Source organism: Perca flavescens, chromosome 19 (genome assembly GCF_004354835.1).
Source record: "Perca flavescens isolate YP-PL-M2 chromosome 19, PFLA_1.0, whole genome shotgun sequence".
NCBI classification, from domain to species: Eukaryota; Metazoa; Chordata; class Actinopteri; order Perciformes; family Percidae; genus Perca; species Perca flavescens.
Window position 1 is genome coordinate 25,801,257 of NC_041349.1, and position 18,825 is coordinate 25,820,081.

Consider the following 18,825-nt stretch of genomic DNA (forward strand, 5'->3'; position numbering starts at 1 on the left):
TATCCTATTAAGCTGCAGCGCTTGATGGCACGAGTGTGTGTGTTTGGGACTAAGTACATGTGGTTGGCTTCGGGCCAGGACAAAAGATGGGAGATGGGACTGATTGAATTAAAATACATTTAGGTATGTGGCGGTTACAGAGACAGGTGGGTGGGGACAAGCAGGTCAAAAGTTGCAAAGAAACTCCCGCAAACTGTCTAACTTGCAGAAAATAAATAAAAGTGAAATAGTCTGCAATGTTTTTGTACTAAACCTTCTTCAGGCAATATGTGACGGTTGAAAGTCCCTACAAAGTAGTCGTTTTTTTATATATTTAAAAATGCCAGATGAAAAAAGAGTATAATGATGAAAGGTTTTGGACAAAAAAAGAAAGAAATGAAGTCCCTGCATGCTTGCAGAGGTGAGTGTGCTTGAGTCTTTCTGTTTCCCTGCTGGGGGATTCTGTCCGTGTAGCACCACGCTAAGCATTACGCAGAGTTAAAATACATGAAATATTAAAGGTGTATTTTACAAGGGGAAATGATAAATGAACGATTCTCTGAAAACGGAGCAGATTTGTGCTCAGGTTTGTTCCTTGCCTCCTTATGTTTTAGCATTTAAAGTGCTCATGTTATGAAAAACTCACTTTTTCTGGGATTTGGGGTGTTATTTTGTGTCTCTGGTGCTTCCACACGCATACAAACTTTGAAAAAAAATCCATCCATGCTGTTTTGAGTGAGATATGGTTTCCGAATGTGTTCTGCCTTTTGCCTTCAAAATCTGCACGGCTTTTTACGTCATTAGCCGAAACGAGCTGGCTAACCGCAATCGTTGGCATGCTAGCGCTAGCATGCTACCTCGTTCGCAATGGCAAAGATGTCTCACTCTGTAAAACAGAGACCTGAAAACAAGGTAAAAAGAGGAGCTGCAGCAATGTGCTGTACAACAAAAATATGGTGTTTTTTGAAAATTAAACCATGTAAACCTATTCTGGTACATCCTTAAAATACAATTATGAACCTGAAAGTGAGCATAATATGGGCACTTTAAGGCTTAAACATGGATTTGAAAAGCGATTACGTCCACCATCTTTTCTCAGCCGGGGCATCAAGCGTTGTAATATTGTATTGCATTGAGTTCTGTTACTTGGATGTAGTTTAAGGAGAGCGAATCTGCTCAACCTCTGTGTGGGCAAGTGTTATGTCTTTGCGTTTGTTTGCTGTCAACACTGTAGACACTTGAGATGAGATGAGGACACAGCTCGACAAAAGACACAATAGGTGACTCTCACTTCAGAAGTGAGAGTCGCGGCGGACCTGCAGATTTCTGGGAGTTAATTCCACTATGTGGTGCAAAAAAAAAAACACAGAATGCTGCTTTTCCATGTTTAATTCTGACTCTGGGAACAGAGCACAAAATCTCTAGAACAAAAACACGACCACTGGTAAATTTTTATTTGCATCTACAAACAAAAAAATATAGAATCAGAAAGCAGTACTGTATGTATGCACAATGGTGCATACATACAGTAAACAAACATATTGAACATTGATATGAAATAAACAAATACACAAAGAAATACAAAATAGATTTGAATCCTGGCTGTGATGAAACATCAGGTTCATTTTCTTATCCAGTTTCTCTCTGAGTAAAGTCTAAATTCTTATTAAATGAAGATTCTCACGTCAAGTACAAGTACCTCCAAATTGTACTGAAGTCCTTGAGTGAATGTACTTACAGTAGTTACTTTCCACAGTTGCTCCACTGGTCCTGGCAATGTGACCTCTTTTTTTAGGCTGTGAAAGCACAAACAAACTTGACCTTTGCCATATATGATCTGTTCCAGTAGGAAACTGTGGAAATGTCCTTCCAAAATGTTGGAACACACACACACACACACACACACACACACACACTGCAGTGCAAACACGGTTAATGATAGCAATCTGTTATTACACCTTCCGAGAGACTCCAGACCTTTGGATTTCACTCTGTGCTATTAGAGCTAAGTTAATGGGTGGGCGAGGAAATGAACGGCTGCCTAAGTGAATGGATGTGTAATTAAAGAATGGGGCGATACAGTCGATGTAATTAGCTTGTTTATGTGCGGTACAATGGATATAGGCAGACGTTAGGGCCCTGCAGTGGCAGACAAGCAGCGAGAGAAGACGGAGAGCGTGGGGGAGGAAGGGTGGGTGAGAAATGAGAGAGAGAGAGAGAGAGCGAGAGCAAACTCCTTATTCAGGCCTTTTCCGTCACATCAAGGCTCCAAATCAATCCTGCAAATTGGTTTGTTCCTCAACAAGGTTACCAAATGACGACGGGATGGGGGGAATGAAGTGGAGAAGGAGAGGCAGAATATGAGAGAGAGGGAATATGTGAGAGCGGTAACGAGAGGGAGATAGAGGGAGGAGGGTGGGGGATGTCCCGGACTGGTGTTGACGTACTAATGCAGTGCTGTTGTGTGTTTGTGTGTGGGTGGGCGCTGAAGGCCAACAGTTAAACCATAGAGGGGTGAAGGATCCGGGCGATTGTTGTTTGTTACAGGTAAACCGAAATCGGCTGAGTTATGGCATCCCATCTCACAAACCGCTTGGCAAACAGGCAGTGTGCACATGTTGGGATGAGTGTGTGTGTGTGTGTGTGTGTGTGCGCAGTTTGTTAACGCAGCCACAGCTGCTCCTGTAACCCTGTCACGATGAAATGTGGGGCCCATTTCCTCCCATTCCCAGCTGAGTCCAGTGGAATTGCAGAGTAAATATATAAATAATAGAACAGATAACAACAACAACAAAAATAGCAGACACACCAAATGTGTTATTCTTCTCCTCTGACCTGATGTGTGTGCGTCTCTCTCTCTCCGTGTGTGTGTTTGTGTGTCTTTCAGGAACACTTCACGCCCGAATGTAAGTTTAAGGAGAGCGTGTTTGAGAACTACTACGTCACCTACTCCTCCATCCTGTACAGACAGACCCAGTCGGGTCGGGCGTGGTACATCGGCATCAACCGAGATGGACAGGTCATGAAAGGGAACCGTGTCAAGAAGACGAAGGGAGCAGCGCACTTCCTGCCCAAGCTCATTGAAGGTACTACAGATTGGTATATACTGTGCACGCTGTTCCAGAGTCAGGGACCAGTGAGTGTTCAGGGTTCCTGAGAGGTCTTAAAAAGTCAGAAATTTCAAAATCAAAATTTTAGGCCTTAACAAGTCTTAAATTCGCTGAAGTGTTGCATTTCGATGTACTTTTATGTTGTGATATAAGAGGTCTTAAAGATGCAGTAGGTAAGACTTATAAAACTAACTTTCTGTCGTATTTGCTGAAACTGACCCTATGTTTGAGTAGAACTACATGAAGCAGGTCATTAAAAAAAGAATATTGCTCCTCTGGCACCACCTACAGCCTGAAGTGCGATTTGCAAAAAATTCCACAGCTCCCTGTTCAGATGCACCAATCAGGGCCGGGGAGACGGTCTTACTGTGTGTCAATCACTGCTCATGCACACGCATTCATTCTCCCTTGTGGGGGGAGGGGCTTAGGAGACCGTTTTGGGCTTTAGCGGAAAGAGGGGGAGGGACTGAGAAGTTGTCGATGTTAAAATTTTTTGGCCAAGTCCTGGATCTTCACAATCCTACTTACGGCACCTTTACATTCATAATGGTCTTAAAAAGGTCTTAAAAAGTCTTACATTTGACTTGGTGAAACCCGCAGAAACCCTGGTGTTGTCACCATACTTCAAGAACGTAGAGATTAACGTTGGATGATCAGTCAGGTATTCAGTCATCATTGTGTTATGGAATTAGCAAACAGACTTTGATTTAAGCGTTAATGTTCAATCTTGACATTGAAAATAGACATTGGAAATATAAGGCTGACAAGAACAGTCTCATTTACCTCTAGAAAGGAATAAAGTGAGTGGAGCTGGAGCTGTAATTGCTTTAATAGCTTTTACAGGCAAATAATACACATAACCCAGGGCAATATGATGACATAACAAGATAACATCACAAAAGAAAGAGAAAAAAATCATTAAGATCCCTTGAGTAATTTAAAGAAAAATTTACATACCGGTACATTTAAGAACTGCAATATACATGTGGGCAAATAACTTAAGGGTAATGAACATTGAGTCAGACAAGACGGGGGTATTCACATGCTCTTTATACATTACAGTTACTTGTTGTCTGCTAGAAATACAGTACAGGGTGCCCAGATAGCTCAGCTGGTAGAGCGGGCGCCCATATATAGAGGTTTACTCCTCGACGCAGCGGGCCCGGGTTTGACTCCGACCTGCGGCCCTTTGCTGCATGTCATTCCTCCTCTCTCTCTCCCTCTCTCCCCCCTTTCATGTCTAATAAAGGCCTAAAATGCACCCAAAAAATAATCTTTAAAAATACAGTGCTGTATTATGTAGGGCTGTCCTCAACTAAAGAAATTCTTAGTCGACTAACACTTATACGATTTTGTCGACTAATCGATTAGTTGATTTAATTGACAGAGCTGTGCGCTTTGAGAGGGGGTTAAGACTAGAAAAGCACAATATAGATGTAGTTAATTAACCATCTGTAAAACTGAGTTTCTCCACAATTAATCCTGCAAAAGCACCACTTTAAATCTTGTGTTTACCATAAATGTGCTCAGAAGTTTCTTGGAAATAAGTAATTAAGCATGAATAAGCATAACAAATGACTAATCGACTAAAGAAATCTTAGTCGACTAAGACCAAAACGACCGATGAGTCGACTAATCGACTAAGAGGTGGCAGCCCTAGTATTATGTTATTTTATTATATTGATCTGTACTGTAGTCACCTAAGCTTTAGGTGACTACGTTATTGGTAAACAAGGTGCAAGTCTAACTTAACTATTTGCACCCGTCTACCTCCCCAGTGGCCATGTACCGGGAGCCCTCTCTACACGACGTTGCCGAGCAGAGTCCGCCCAGGAAAACGCCCAAGACCTCCAGCGAGTCGCCCGTGCTCCAGAACGGCAAGAAGGACCCAAAATCCAAAACCAAAACAACGTCCTAGCGCTTAGAGACGCAGGTGGGGAGGAGGGAGGGGGGCGGGGACAGGAGAGGACACAGCGGACACCTGAACGCGGTTGTTAGGGCTACCCTATGCCGCCGACACTGACCCCCTTGAGAACTATGCGTACCACAATGCAGTGGTGTAAAGCTGGAGGGAAAAAAAAGAAGGAGCAGATCTGGGAAGAGTTAAGCTCACACACACACACACACACACACACACACACACACACGCACTCACACACCAGCCCATCCACCTTCTTATTGGATTGTGATTATCAAAGCCTGGGATATAAAAGCAATAACTCCACGAAGAGTATAGCATGTCAGCGCAGCGTGTTTGACCTGCTGGAAAGGAAGTCCTACACACACCCTCTGGCCATCTTCAGCGACATCCTTCCAGCCGACCAAACGTCCTAGCAAAAAGTCTTCCTGGTTCTACCACCAACGGGTGCAACGGTCAACTCTGTCCCTCTGCAGCGCACGCTCTACAACTGGGGTTGGTTTTTTTTTTTTTTTTTTTTTGCCCACAGGGCTCCGTGCTAATGTTAGCCGCACACGAAGCCATGCTGAAGCGAGGCAGTCACAGAGACCCTTGCAGACTTTTTGTTCTGCAGCCATCTGCTCAGTCCACATCTTCTGTGTGTGTCAGCGACTTTGTGTGATGGCCTAGATACTTGTCAGCCCTGTGTGTGTGTGTGTGTGCGTTTGTTTGTGTGTGTGTGTGTGTGTTCCCTTCTTCTTCGATCCACCTTTGGTACGATTTGATTAGTTTGCGACATGGACTCAATTTTCCACTCGGCGGCACAAGAAAACCCCTCCCGTCCTCCCTGGCTCTGTTAATGGAGTCTGGGGCTGATCAGAATCTTTCGACCCTTAAACGAGGGGCCAAGCGCTCCCTCGACACAATGCATAACCACACACACACACACACACTCATTATTACACTGACATTTACGCGCACACGCAAAGGTGTGTGTACTGTGCGCACACACTTTGGCGTCCCGATATCCATGAGCAACGATGGCAGAAAATGATCTCGCAACTTAACCCACTTAACATAATGACATGCATTAACAAACACACTCACACACACACGCCGACGTGGTGGTGAGTGTGTGTGCAGGTTGTGGGAGAGAATGAGGAAATCATCAGCGTGATGGGGTACTGATGGAGCCTGACGGTGTAGCTTGTGATTGCACTGCAGGAGCTGTTCTTACTGTGGCTGGCCAAGCATTGCACAAACCCCCCCCCAACCCCCGAGGCCTGCACATTATCTGTGGACCCTCTATCACTCAATGTGCTATTCTCGTCTAAAAATACAAAAAAACTCAAATAGTTTTTAATTGCTACCCCATCGCTGTCCCCATGCCATAAATATTCCGTGTAATGTATGTACTTAAGACAGTTACCCTAGTGACATCACTTGAGTAATGTTGGGTTTGGATTGGAGACTTTAAAGTCTAACAGGAAGACTGCAATGCAAACTGGAGGTGTGGAGTACAGCAACACAAAGACCTAAAACTAAGCCCGAAACCTGGGGCCATACCGGCATCTTCGAGACATGACGTGACCCAGCTGGTACTGCCAGTTGGGCAACCAAAAGCCGTGGTTCTGCCCAATTTAATTCACTAGTCCAGGCCGATCGCTTGGCCTGTTGTGTTGCTTGCAGCTTTCTTAAGAACCGCTCATGGAGATTTTTACACTCGGCACTGCGCTTCCTCGGGTGCAGAGCAACACACCTGCCATGACATAGTTGCGTCACACGCCCAGGTAACGTAGCTGATGTATTCATTCACAATGTACAGTTTAATAATAAATAAATAAAATGTATGACTAAAATATTATGAAGTACTATGAATTATATTACCAGCAATATCATCTTTTTTTTGTTTTAGTTTTTTTTTGTTTTTCCAGGCAATCCTTCTTTCACCAGGCCAACATTAACCACAATGCCACTCGGCCACCGATCAGTTTAGTTGGAGATTGTGCTGTATTAATGCTAGTAGAGCAGAGATGAGGAGCGGGCTGCGGAGGTTTAGTGACCTCCCTTCTTTCTGACTCCACACCCCCAGATTTCTTCCATTTAAAAAAATAAATAAATAGTTTTTTAGCCCCACCTGCCGTCACGGACTTACGTGACATCACTCGAGGCAATCATTCCGGCAATCATTAGCACAGCTCCTTCTGGAGCCACAAAAAGGCTTTATACAACTTGTTTTGAAGATATGCAGTCATACTTCCCAATGGGATTCCTGTTTCAAATAAAAACCAAACATGAACCCAACCCAAGCTGAAACTCCACATTTCCCGGGTCGGTAGGCAAGAGTAAGGAAATCTGGACTGTATTTATATAGCGCCTTTCTAGTCTTAACTACTCAAAGAGCTTCAGCAGAGTACAGGAACCGTTCACCATTCACACACATTCGCACACATTTGCACACCGATGGTGCAGCATCGAGAGCAATTCGGGGTTCAGTGTCTTGCCCAAGGACACTTTGGCACGGAACTGCAAAGGCCAGGGATCGAATCACCAACCTTCCGATTGGTAAGCGACCGATCTTGCCACCTGAGCCCCACAGCCGCCAATATGTGGGTGTGTACCAGACACGGAAGGTCTAAAAAAAAAATAACATGCCAACACATTGCGTTATGGGGGGCTTGACCCATAGTAAGGACTAAAAGTCTGAATTTCTCAGCCTCTGCTGCTTCAATTTTGAGCATTCATGTTTTGAACCCGTCTCTTGCAAGTCCCCTAACTTTACGGAAGTGCAATACTAAATCCCTGGAGCGGTCCTTTAAGTCTTTATTTACACATGGATTAGTCAACTAAGCGCCTCTTGTTCGTGACATGCAAAAACACCGTGCTTCACATGGATCGCTTCCTCCGATTTTTGTGTGTGTCTGTTTCTAATTGTGTTCAAATGAATTGCCATGAATCTCTACTGGAGACTTAGGTTATGATGCAAAGGAATTCAAGCCTACTTTACTCGTCATTTCACACGTCTCATACGTTTCTGATTGAAGAGGCCATCGATCAGGATTACTTTGACTGTGACTGTTTTGTTAGGAGGACAAATTTGAAACCAAAGTCATATATAAATAATAGAAATTGATATCCGTAGTAAATGATAAGGATGGTGAATATAAAAGATAGATGTGTTATATTTACTTTGATCACATTTTCTTCAGTGTTTAATGTGGTAGACTCCCTTTGGGAAAGAAATATTTCGCCGTGCTCATTGGAGAGACCTTGTCTCGTGTGTTTCCATTTTGTTCTTTCCGTTCAACACAAAAAGCAATCATTTTTCATATCGAACTTTCTCGGTACAATATGCCAGGCGGGGTAATTGTTTCTGCCTAATGTTTATGTATTGTGCGAAGCGAGAGGGTCCTATGTTTTCAGGAGGTAGAGGCGAGGTTTAGATTGATGATCAGGGCTCGGAGAGAGGGGCCATCCAAAGTAAAGCGAACCGAGATGGAGAGAGATTCTTGGGGGGGGAAATAATTTGTGGTGACGAGCAGAAGAAAAAAAAAAGGGGGTATTTATAATGTGGACCGCGTTCCCTGAACACACACACACATTCATAATCCTCTGTTCCCCTGTAGCCTGTGGTTGTAAATAATAATAGCTGATAACCTGTGCAGAATAGAGGCGAGCTGCTGAGTAAATTAATCTGCTACCTGAGAGATGAAGCAAACTTTACGTCTGTTTTCCTGGAGGAGAGAAAGAGCACAGATTAGTTTGCGGAAGGAGATTGAAAAGAGGTAGCTTGAGAGGGGGTGGGGGGATGGAGGAGGGGAGGAGGAAGTGAGGATGGGTGACGGAGAAAGACAGCTGATTCGACAAATAAACTAAAGAAAAGAAAATGCGAGTTATTTCCATTTTTATTTTGTGACACAAGCTACTGTTATAACCTCGCATACACACTAAAGACCTTAATTAAACTGTTTAACAGACCCTCAGGTCAGCGTGTGCGACCAGTCACCCACCCCGTCGATCGCTAAATCCAGAATACATTTTGAGTATTATTCGCAAAAGTAATTACACAAATGTTTAATTAAATAAGGCCCACTGGAATAGAATTAAGGGATGCGGTTCTGTAAAAGGAAAGGAGGAATCCAGCAAACCGACAAAGCCATGACTTCTGTTCCAACTACTACTGTGTGTTTTAAGGGCTGGGAGATCTACGTTGCAATATTTTCTTATGTATGTGTCATGTTTTGTTGTTTTCAGACTTTAAATAAAAATAAAAAAAAGAGTCAAAAAGCTGTTAAGAAGAGTTAAGGGCTAACGTTTTAGTTTATCGATCTACGTGGACTATGGAGATAATGAAAAAAAAATGTAGATACTGCTGTAATTTAGATAAAGTTCAGATTAGTGGGAACCGTGCACACAAGCCTGCATTACACACTGGAGGTGTGGAGTTTTACATACGTGAGTATTTAAGAGGCATAGAGGTAGGGCTGGGCAATATATTAATATTCTATCGATAGCGATACACAAGGCTAGATATCTAATTTTGGATTTTCATTTAAATAATTGTGATTAGAGGTCGACCGATAAGGGTTTTTCTCTGGCCGTTGCCGATCTTTAGAAATCAGGGTCCGCCGATGGCCGATAATAATATAATAATATTTGGCTGATACATGCTTGTTTTCAAACCTCTATTTGAAAGATACAATGTAACACTAATACATACTTAAGATACACCAAATTTCTGAACAAAAACATTTATGAACACTTCACCAATCTGCACTTGTATACTTAAATAAAAAATGTATAATGTAAAAACATATATTGTATAAATAATGTATAAGAAATATATTAAATAAAGGAAACTGGTAAGAAGAAAATAAACCTTGCCAAATAAACTTTTCACTGAAAATATCAGGGTTTAGTGCACTTAGCAGCATTTATCAAACTTCTGAGAACAAAAATCTGCAAATCTTTGTTTTAGGTCTGAAGAAAATGTATAACACTTGAACACAAAAAATCTTCACATTGGCTTGGCTACTTAAACATTTTAACAACATTAGGCTTCCCGCAGATGCGCCTGCCCATTAATCGGCTTGATATGCTGCCTGTCGTTGGGCAGTGGTGGCCGGCCGATTAATCGGTCGACCTCTAATTGTGATTCCGATCCCCGTTCTTCCTTTCGATCGCAGCTCTTATCGATTCCCCATTTTGATTCTTTGAGGGGTGGAGTTGAAACGGGCCACATGCTTATTTCACAGATAAGAGGAACATTTTATTTTTGATTCGATGGGGATTTACAGTTTTACCGGGCTTTTTTAGCCACACTTTAGAGCGCCGCTTTCTGTGCTCCATGGCTGTAACAGAACAAGCGCCTGGGCCGCTACGGAAACCAACACTACATTTGGAACCGATGATCGGATTCAAAACCAAATTTTCCAAACGATTCCAATAAAGAAACGATTCCATTGGAATCACAGTTTTTGAACCGGTTCCGTATTGGTACCGGTTCTCGATGCCCAATCCTTTCCTGGTTTTAAAGGCTCATTACATTACAGTAAGTGATGTAATTTTCTGAACTTACCAGAGTGCTCTAGCAGTTCTATTATTTGCCTTTTACCTACATTATATCCACATTACTGATGATTATTTATCAAAACTTTCATTGTGTAAATATTTTGTGAAAGCACCAATAGTCGACCCTACAATATTGCTGCAATATTGACATTGATGTATTTGGTCAAAAATATCGTGATATTTGATTTTTTTTTTTCCATAGTGCCCAGCTCTACATAAAGGGGCTAATGAAAGATGAGTTGCATTATGGGAAATGTAGGATCCCGCTTTTTATCGCGGCTTCTGCATGACAATAAAAGTCAGGATATCTCAGCCTCTGCTGTTTCAATTCCGACCATTGTTTATTTAATTTTTTATATGCCTCTGGTTAGTCCCCCCAACATTATGGAAGTGCAAAACTATATTTCTTGAGAAGCCCTTTAACCTTTCAAATAAATGCATAAATTAACTGTACAAATGCACACAAAAAAAAAATAACACACAAGGTGGCATTTTAGATAAGACTTTATTCGTTTCAGATCTTTTTTTTAGGGCTACAATCATCCTATTTCCTGCCTCAAACTCTGTGTTAAAGTGACTTCAAAGCAACGAGGGCCAAGACTCTTTCAAACCGAGCCATCAGATCTCGGGACTGAGCGTCAGTCAACGCTGGCATCTAGTGAGTTATGGATTCATATCTCAGATTGCTGAGATATTCATACTGTGTGTGTGGACTCCGTGATAAACATGCAATCGATTACGAATGGTCCATCAGCCACTTAATAATTGCATCAGTCATTAGTATCTGTTCATTTTGCCAGTGTAGAATACGCAGCTTGCTTAGCTTTTTAAGATGAGCCGTTTTATTTGAATACGCATCCTCGTTATGTTAATATTAATATGTGGCCATACTTTTCTGAACAGTCTGACAAATAGTCTCCTATTTTATTTTCTCCATACACATCTGTGATCTAATTACTGTAATTCTTTACAGAAGATGTGACAGATGTCGTTTGAAAATCAGATTTAGATGTTCGATGTTGCCTGTTATTGGAGTTTTATTCATATATTTGGGTAGGGGAGGTAAGGGTAAAGATTTTAAAAGAAGATGCGTGAAAATGTGTATCCCTCTGTGTTTGCAAAAAAAAGGTAGATTACAAAATCATTTGTTGCGTGTGGAAAGATGTTATAATGATTGCAAAAGTGTGTGTGTGTGTGTGTGTCACAGACTCGTGTGTGTTTTGCAGTGCACCCATTTGTCTTTTGTGAAGAAGCCTGAAATCAGCTTCTCTGTTCCAGGCCTGTCTGCTCTCCGTCCTTCGAGGCTTCACTTCATACTCTTCTGTGTGAAACACGGGGCTGTAAAGAGAGCCGTTTATCTCGGCGGCCGTCCTTTTCGGGCACATGTTTGATTAGCGACCCCGCACCCCACCCTCTATTAATTTACTGCTTTTAATTCACTGAGAAGTGTCTCGGGATTCAGCTCTAAATGTTAAATATTGGCCTTTGGGCTTGGCGTCGCTGTTTCTTTTGAGTATATGAAGAAAAGAAAGAAGAAAAAAAAAGGTGGGAGAGATGTGTGTGTATGGGTATCGGGGGGGGGTTTAAATGATGTGTATCTGATTCCGCTGCACGCTTCACACACGCGCATGCACACTTCTCTCCCCGGGGGACTCCCCTCCCTCCCGTTTCTTGCGAGTCAGGGCCCTCCCTGCTTACTGAGCGAATTACAACTGCAGTGGGGGTCACCCGGGGTTGTGAAGAACTCACAGAGAGACAGAGATGGGGGGGGGCAAGTGCCACATATTGTAGTGTAGCTAACTTGTGCCCTCCCAGCCTCTCTTTGAAGTTTCACCTCCTCTCTCTGATCCCTCTTGCAAACACAATTTCCCGTTAACCTGGAGGCAGTATGTATCTGCGTGTGTTTGTGTCTGTCTGTGTGTGTGTTTTCTAGATCTTGCTCATTAGCTTTGGTCTGTGTGTGTAATCGTTTTGTAACTGTGATTGAATATCTATGTGTCCAATATTTGCGAGGGGGAATAAATTATAGGCAGAGAGAAAGGGAGGGAGGAAAATAGAGGGTAAATCAGAGGCCAAATCAATGGGTACGAGTCCTTGGGCAGAAAGCAATAAACTCCATTAACAAGGTGCAGCCACATAATTGGGAGAGTGTGAGAAAAAAAAAAAAGGATTAATATTGATATAGAAATCAACTGCGTGTTTTATTAGAGCTTTTATTTTTCTAAAACGTTTCCCTTTTTGTGAGCTTGGTTGCTGTTAAGAGTGTGTGTGTCTGTGTGTGTGTGTGTGTGTGAGAGTGCGTGCGAGTGCATTACTTTGAGGTGGAGTCCCTTCACCACATCTGCAATGCAGCAGAAAACACAAAAAAGAGAGGGAGGAAGAGAGAAGCTCACGTGACAAAAGAGTGACGCTGTCCTCAGACAGATTTTCTCTCTCTCTCGCTCTCTCTTTCTCTTTTTATTTTGCTTTAGCTGCTTTATAAAAAAAGTGCTTTTATACTGGAATCCAATTCACCTTGTGTCACATCCTGTATAGTATTAACCAGCACATTAACTTCATATATATATATATATATATATATAAATAAATAAAGGGATTGTGTTTTTAAAAGCACACTCACAATCCCCGTAAACATCTGTATCACACACACACACACACACACACACACACACACACACACACACACACACACACACACACAGCACCCTGCACCAAGCCGGTGCAGATGTGGCTAAATGGGGGTGACCTTTACAAACCGATCATTGAGGGACTTCACCTCTCACAAGCTAATGCACCAGCAATGTTTTAGTAGTGACCTTACACTGTACGCTATGCTAAAATGTCTTAATTTAACCCTTCTTTCAAGTGTTTTTTTGGTTACAAAAATAAACAAAAAAACCCAGTATGGGATTGTGTTTTGGGGTATTTCTCAGTGGACGTACTGTGACTTGTAATGAAATATGAGGAATTCTGATTGTATTGGTATGAATCATTGTTGGTCTGTCCGTGTGTGTTTGTTGATTTGACGTGTTCATTTAGCTGTTTGAAGTGCAAATCTGTGTCTGTTCTCTTATCACGTGTTGGGATGTTAAACAATAGAGCTCAATCTATAAAGAAAGGAAGAATTAAGTACGCCAAGACTGTAGAGTCTCAAACCTCCGGATCCCCCACAATCCTCCAGCACTCACCTGTCAATCAAAGGCCGACTGACTGACCTCTGGCCTTTGATCACTTAACAGGATTTTAATTGGCGGCATGTGGACTGCTCATTCACCGTCTTGTCTCTCCCTCAAAAACACACACACACACACACACGCACACACGTCTTCTACCTGTGTGCGTGATTCTGTGATCGATCTTTAGGGATTTTTTTGACTCTTTTATTTCCTTTGCTCTTCTTTGTACTGCATGGACGATCCAAGTTATTGTGACAAAGTCTTCCAGAAAAAGATGTTAAGGAAATCACCATATTCTTACTTTCCTTCTTGTCTTCCAAATGCAAAAAGAGTGCTTCAGTCTTCCAGCTTACAAAGCCACAATGACACTATTTTTGTATACAAATGGGGCAAAAAAGTATATCTATATATAAAAATATATAAATATATCCACGCAAAATGTGGTTGGGGTGCAGTAAGGTCCCCTGTTGCTGGCAAGGTGGAATAATACCACTACTATGCGCCATCCGAAACCCATGGATCCCTTTTGGAGGAAAGAGCTGAAAAGGACTAGAGAACCATTGGGACTTGTAGTTTGAAACTCCTGGGTTGGGGTTAAAGGATCACAGACAGGCGGGACTACAAGCATGCATGCGCCAATCATTTACTGGACACCTTCAAAGAAACTTTACCCAATATTTACTCTTTAACCCCTTAAGCCCCCCATCCTCAACACTTTATTATCCCAAAACTCTTGTCCCTGCATTTGCAATATGATCTGTATTTATTTCTATAATAACTTACACAAAGTCAAGGGAGACGTATTATTGGATATAATTGAATAAAACAAACTAATATATTTGTATGATTGTAACGCTGGTCTGCTGAGAGTTTTTCTTGGTGTTTTGATGTCATTCCTACTGAAAAAAACAACAACTACATTTAAAATTGGATATGACAGTACTGAGTTAATATAATCTGATTTACACTATACGATCGTATGATCTGTCATGGTTTGGGCCGGGCCCCTTTGGTCGCTTTCAAACCTGTAGTTCAGTTGGTCTGGACTAGGGGGATTGAAAGTTGGACTATGTAATGGCCCCCCCTATCAGAGAACATCACAAATGTGACAGGTGAAGGTCTGAGAGTTCTGAAAGGTGCATCATTTTTTCTGTTTTCTAAGCAAATTTATGAGTGTTTTCTCCATGTTTATTCATATAATACAATGATATCTTTGGAAAGTGTAAGTCACTCTGAATCTAAAAAACAATGTGTGTATTATGTCTCTGTTTTCAGATTTGACTAAGTTATGACTCCGAGGAGAAGCGCGATTTTTGACGCAAACTGCGGCAATCGGGCGCTAAGGGTTTAAAAGTGCCTTGAATGCCTCCACTTCAGCTCTCCCTGGGGATGCGCAGCTAACAGTAAGCCTCTGGTCTGGACCAAGGGAAAAGATTATACATTCTTGGCTTTAGTTGTAGTTGCTTTCATGTTCACACCAAACAAACCAAGAGGTTTAAACATGAAGTCAAATCCATTGGCAGAAACGTATTCGTTGGACGGTTTTGTCATCCTGTGTGGAAGCATAGGAGAAAATCAAATTCCAGTTACTGGGTTATGCAGCACCTATAAAGCACTTAGACTGCTTCTTTATTTAACAAAGTCTAAAAAATTACTAATAACTGAACTTACTCGGAGCATTATTGCTCAAGACTCCAACTGGACTTCAAATGCTAATTATCTTTCGTAACCATGATCCCTAATACACATTGGTAGATTACTTTCTTGGCAGTTTATGGACAGCATATGGCTTTAATAAAAGTTTAGCTTTTCAATGTACATGCTAAAATCTCATATCCTCTAACACAAAATCATGTAGCTTTTGCCCCACAAACAGCTCCAGAGTTTGATTGACAGCTTTTGCACCAGGCCAAGCTAACTGAACCAACGCACCAAACCAGATCCAGGTTAGTTGTGAGACAACCCTTAGTTCCAGTTGAGCAAAGTCTTAATGCTAAAGCATACAATTATGTTTTAGACAATAGTGTGCTCCAATTTTGTGGAAACAATTTGTGTTTCTCCTTTTCCCGTTTCAACATGACAGTGTGCACAAAGCCAGCTACATTAAGAAATGGTTTTCCCAGTTTGGTGTGGAACACCTTGACTGGCCTGCACAGAGCCATAAACCCCATTATAAAGCTTTAAGATTAATTGGATTACCTTGTCTCCCAAAATCAGTGGCCGACCTTACAAATGCTCTTGCGGCCCGGTCCCAACGTCCACTTAAAGTCCACGGTAAATGTCCACTTATTACCTTACCAGGAGAGTGGAGGCTTGTATAGCTGTAGATTAATGCCTGTGGTTTTGGAATAAGTTCAACAGATTAGGGTGTTTACATGCTTTATTTAGGTGTCCACAAATAGTGTACTATGATCACTGTCAACTGAAGTCTGACTCTGAACACAAAATTCAATTGGCAGACATTTAATTTGAAATCTCAGATAAGACCAATTTTATCTCTGTGGGGTAGTTAGCTAAATAAACAACTTTGACTGGAATGAAATATAAGAATCCTCTCCAACATCAAACTATATAATCTTATTAAAACATTTGTTACATTGACATTAGTCTATATCCTTGATGTTCCGCTTCCGGGATTGCTCCATTGCTGCCAGATAATCTGCCAAATTTCACTCATTTAGGCCGGATATCCGTTGCCTAGGGCTTCCTTTGTGTTGGCATTTTAAACTCCGGTGGATTTCTGAGGACTATGGTTAACTGCTCCTCAGATCTCTGCAGGGTAAATCCAGACAGCTAGCTAGACTATCTGTCCAATCTGAGTTTTCTGTTGCACGACTAAAACAACTTTTAAACGTACACATGTTCCACCAAAACAAGTTCCTTCCTGAGGCTATTTTGCAGAGGCACCACGGCTTTTCTCCATGCCAAGACGATTGTGATTGGTTTTAAGAAATGCCACTAAACCAGAGCACGTTTTCCTCCCATCCCCGACTGCTCCCTCCAGCGCGCTTCGGAGGAAGGTCTGGCAAAGCGAGACTACATTTAAATCTAAATGATTACTTTAATCCTGTTACATATTATTTGTTACCCATGAAAATAACAATCATGGGTAAGCGATCAATCTAATTTAACCTAACTACTTCTGAATTAAGGAGTGATCTATTATGGTTGCCCTAGGAGAGATCCCTGGATTTGAGTTACTGCCAACAGGGGCTTTATATACACTCCCTTATGACCACAAATTTGATGTGTGACTTGACACTAGCTGCTAGCTGTTAATAGTTAGCTTCTATGGTAATTAAATTGGCGGCATGCCAAATGGCAGTGACAGTGGATCGTAAATTACGGCAGTGTGGATGGCCGACGAATGTGAGTGAGAGCAGAGTGGCATGAAGAGACGAGTAAAGGGATACGCAGGGGAGGATAGAGATATTTTACTGCAGGGGCCTTCAGGAAATACAGCAGCGTGGCTGTTAAACGGTTTGATCAACTTAGCGTTATACTGTAAGAATAATGGCTGCTGAATCACCTCTAAATGTCCACTTATTACAGTGGGTGACTAAGACCAAGGAAACGTTTTTATCATCACACAAGAATATAGACTAGACATTATGTAACAAACCAGATTGTATTTATTTCCATTCATGGAATCAGCAGCTTGGCGTTTTAGCCACTAAACTGTTTCTTGGCTAGCCTTTTCATAGTATTGCTAGAAAGCTCCAGGAAATGTATCCCTTAATGGAATTGTCCCCCATATTATGCTCCACCACCCGGAGGTGTTCCGTGTTTAAAGGAGCGAAACATCTGTGAAGGGTGGCTCCCGGCTGGGTCGGACCAAAAGGCACTGGCGGAAGTGTGTCAGGCAGAAATGCGTTGCAGGTGGTCTCACACTGTGCTTACAACTAGTACAGTGCTCCCAATTCAGAGATACGATTTACACTTCTGGAGAGCTGAGGAACTTACCAAGGTCAATGACACTTCCAAAAAGGCAAGATTCCAATTGATATACGCTGTCAAGGTAGCTAATGTATCTCTAGGTGACGAACAGTTTTATTTATGAAAAACACCCCCTTTTCACTTTACTACATAAAGTTTCAGTCCCTCCAGAAAAACGTGATTATGCGATCACATAATTCCATGCATAATCAGCCAAAGTCCGGATATTGATGCAGGGGCTGAATTTTTTCAAAAACGCCGCACTTCACATATATCTTAGCAGAAAGTTGAAAAATGTTGTGTTTACTTCACACAAGAGCAGCCATTTCCCCATTTCCATGGGAACGTTATGAAGTGACGTAATTACGAGACATGAACATTGAAAAGCAGGGTGTTGGGGGAGAATCACTTTTGCAGTTTTTGCAAGTTCCCGAATTTTTGCAAGTTCCCGCATATTCCATCGCATTTTTTAAGAAAACGTGCCGCACAATCAAGGATTTTGCCCGCAACAATCACAAAAAAACTCAGCATTTTTCTGGAAGGACTGATAAAGGAAACACTACAGTACTTCCTTGGCACTGGACGTAAGTTGTGAGGTGCAGAATCCAATATGGATGTAATTGCTAGGGCTGAGGAATAAGAGAGAGAGAGAGAGAGAGAGAGAAAGAGAGAGAGAGAATGGGGGCCTAGCTCAGGGGGAAGAACCAATGGTCAAATGTGTATCAATGTACCTGAAGGTGTCATAGCTAGGGACCACATGTAGTAAGACTCAGGGCTGCGTCAACAGTTTGATGTGGTATTGTAGCTTAATTGTTTCCCTTGTGGTTCCTAGTGAAAGGGAAGAAGGTGGGAAGGCAGGAAAGTGGATTTTGGAGAAAATAGGCACTTGGAACAGGGAAAGGATGAACACAGGGCATGTTCTTTGTGCCTGAGCCTAGGTAGGAACAGTAGTGAGTTTTCATCTGAAGCATTTTATTAAACCAGCCTTTCCCATTCCATCATATCACTATGCCTACTATCCTCCAATGAAATTTAACCTTCACTGTTTTTCTTGACGAACTGCCTGGAAACCCAACAATGACTTCTGTGGGTAGCCTACCTCGGCCACAGTTTGAGAACCAGTGGTGTGTGCGGTAGGCCAAAGTAGAGCCTGGTC

At 42.0% G+C, this 18,825-nt stretch overlaps 1 protein-coding gene across 1 annotated transcript in view; it reads left to right on the forward strand.

The window, feature by feature from the left end:
* Positions 1 to 6,406, forward strand: part of fgf11a (fibroblast growth factor 11a) — a 135,212-nt gene extending 128,806 nt beyond the window's left edge. The window contains exons 4-5 of the mRNA XM_028564676.1: positions 2,867 to 3,065; positions 4,868 to 6,406. Of these exons, the coding sequence (XP_028420477.1) occupies positions 2,867 to 3,065; positions 4,868 to 5,007 (339 nt within the window). The 3' untranslated portion in view covers positions 5,008 to 6,406. The remainder of the gene's footprint in view (positions 1 to 2,866; positions 3,066 to 4,867) is intronic.
* Positions 6,407 to 18,825: the final 12,419 nt, after the last annotated feature.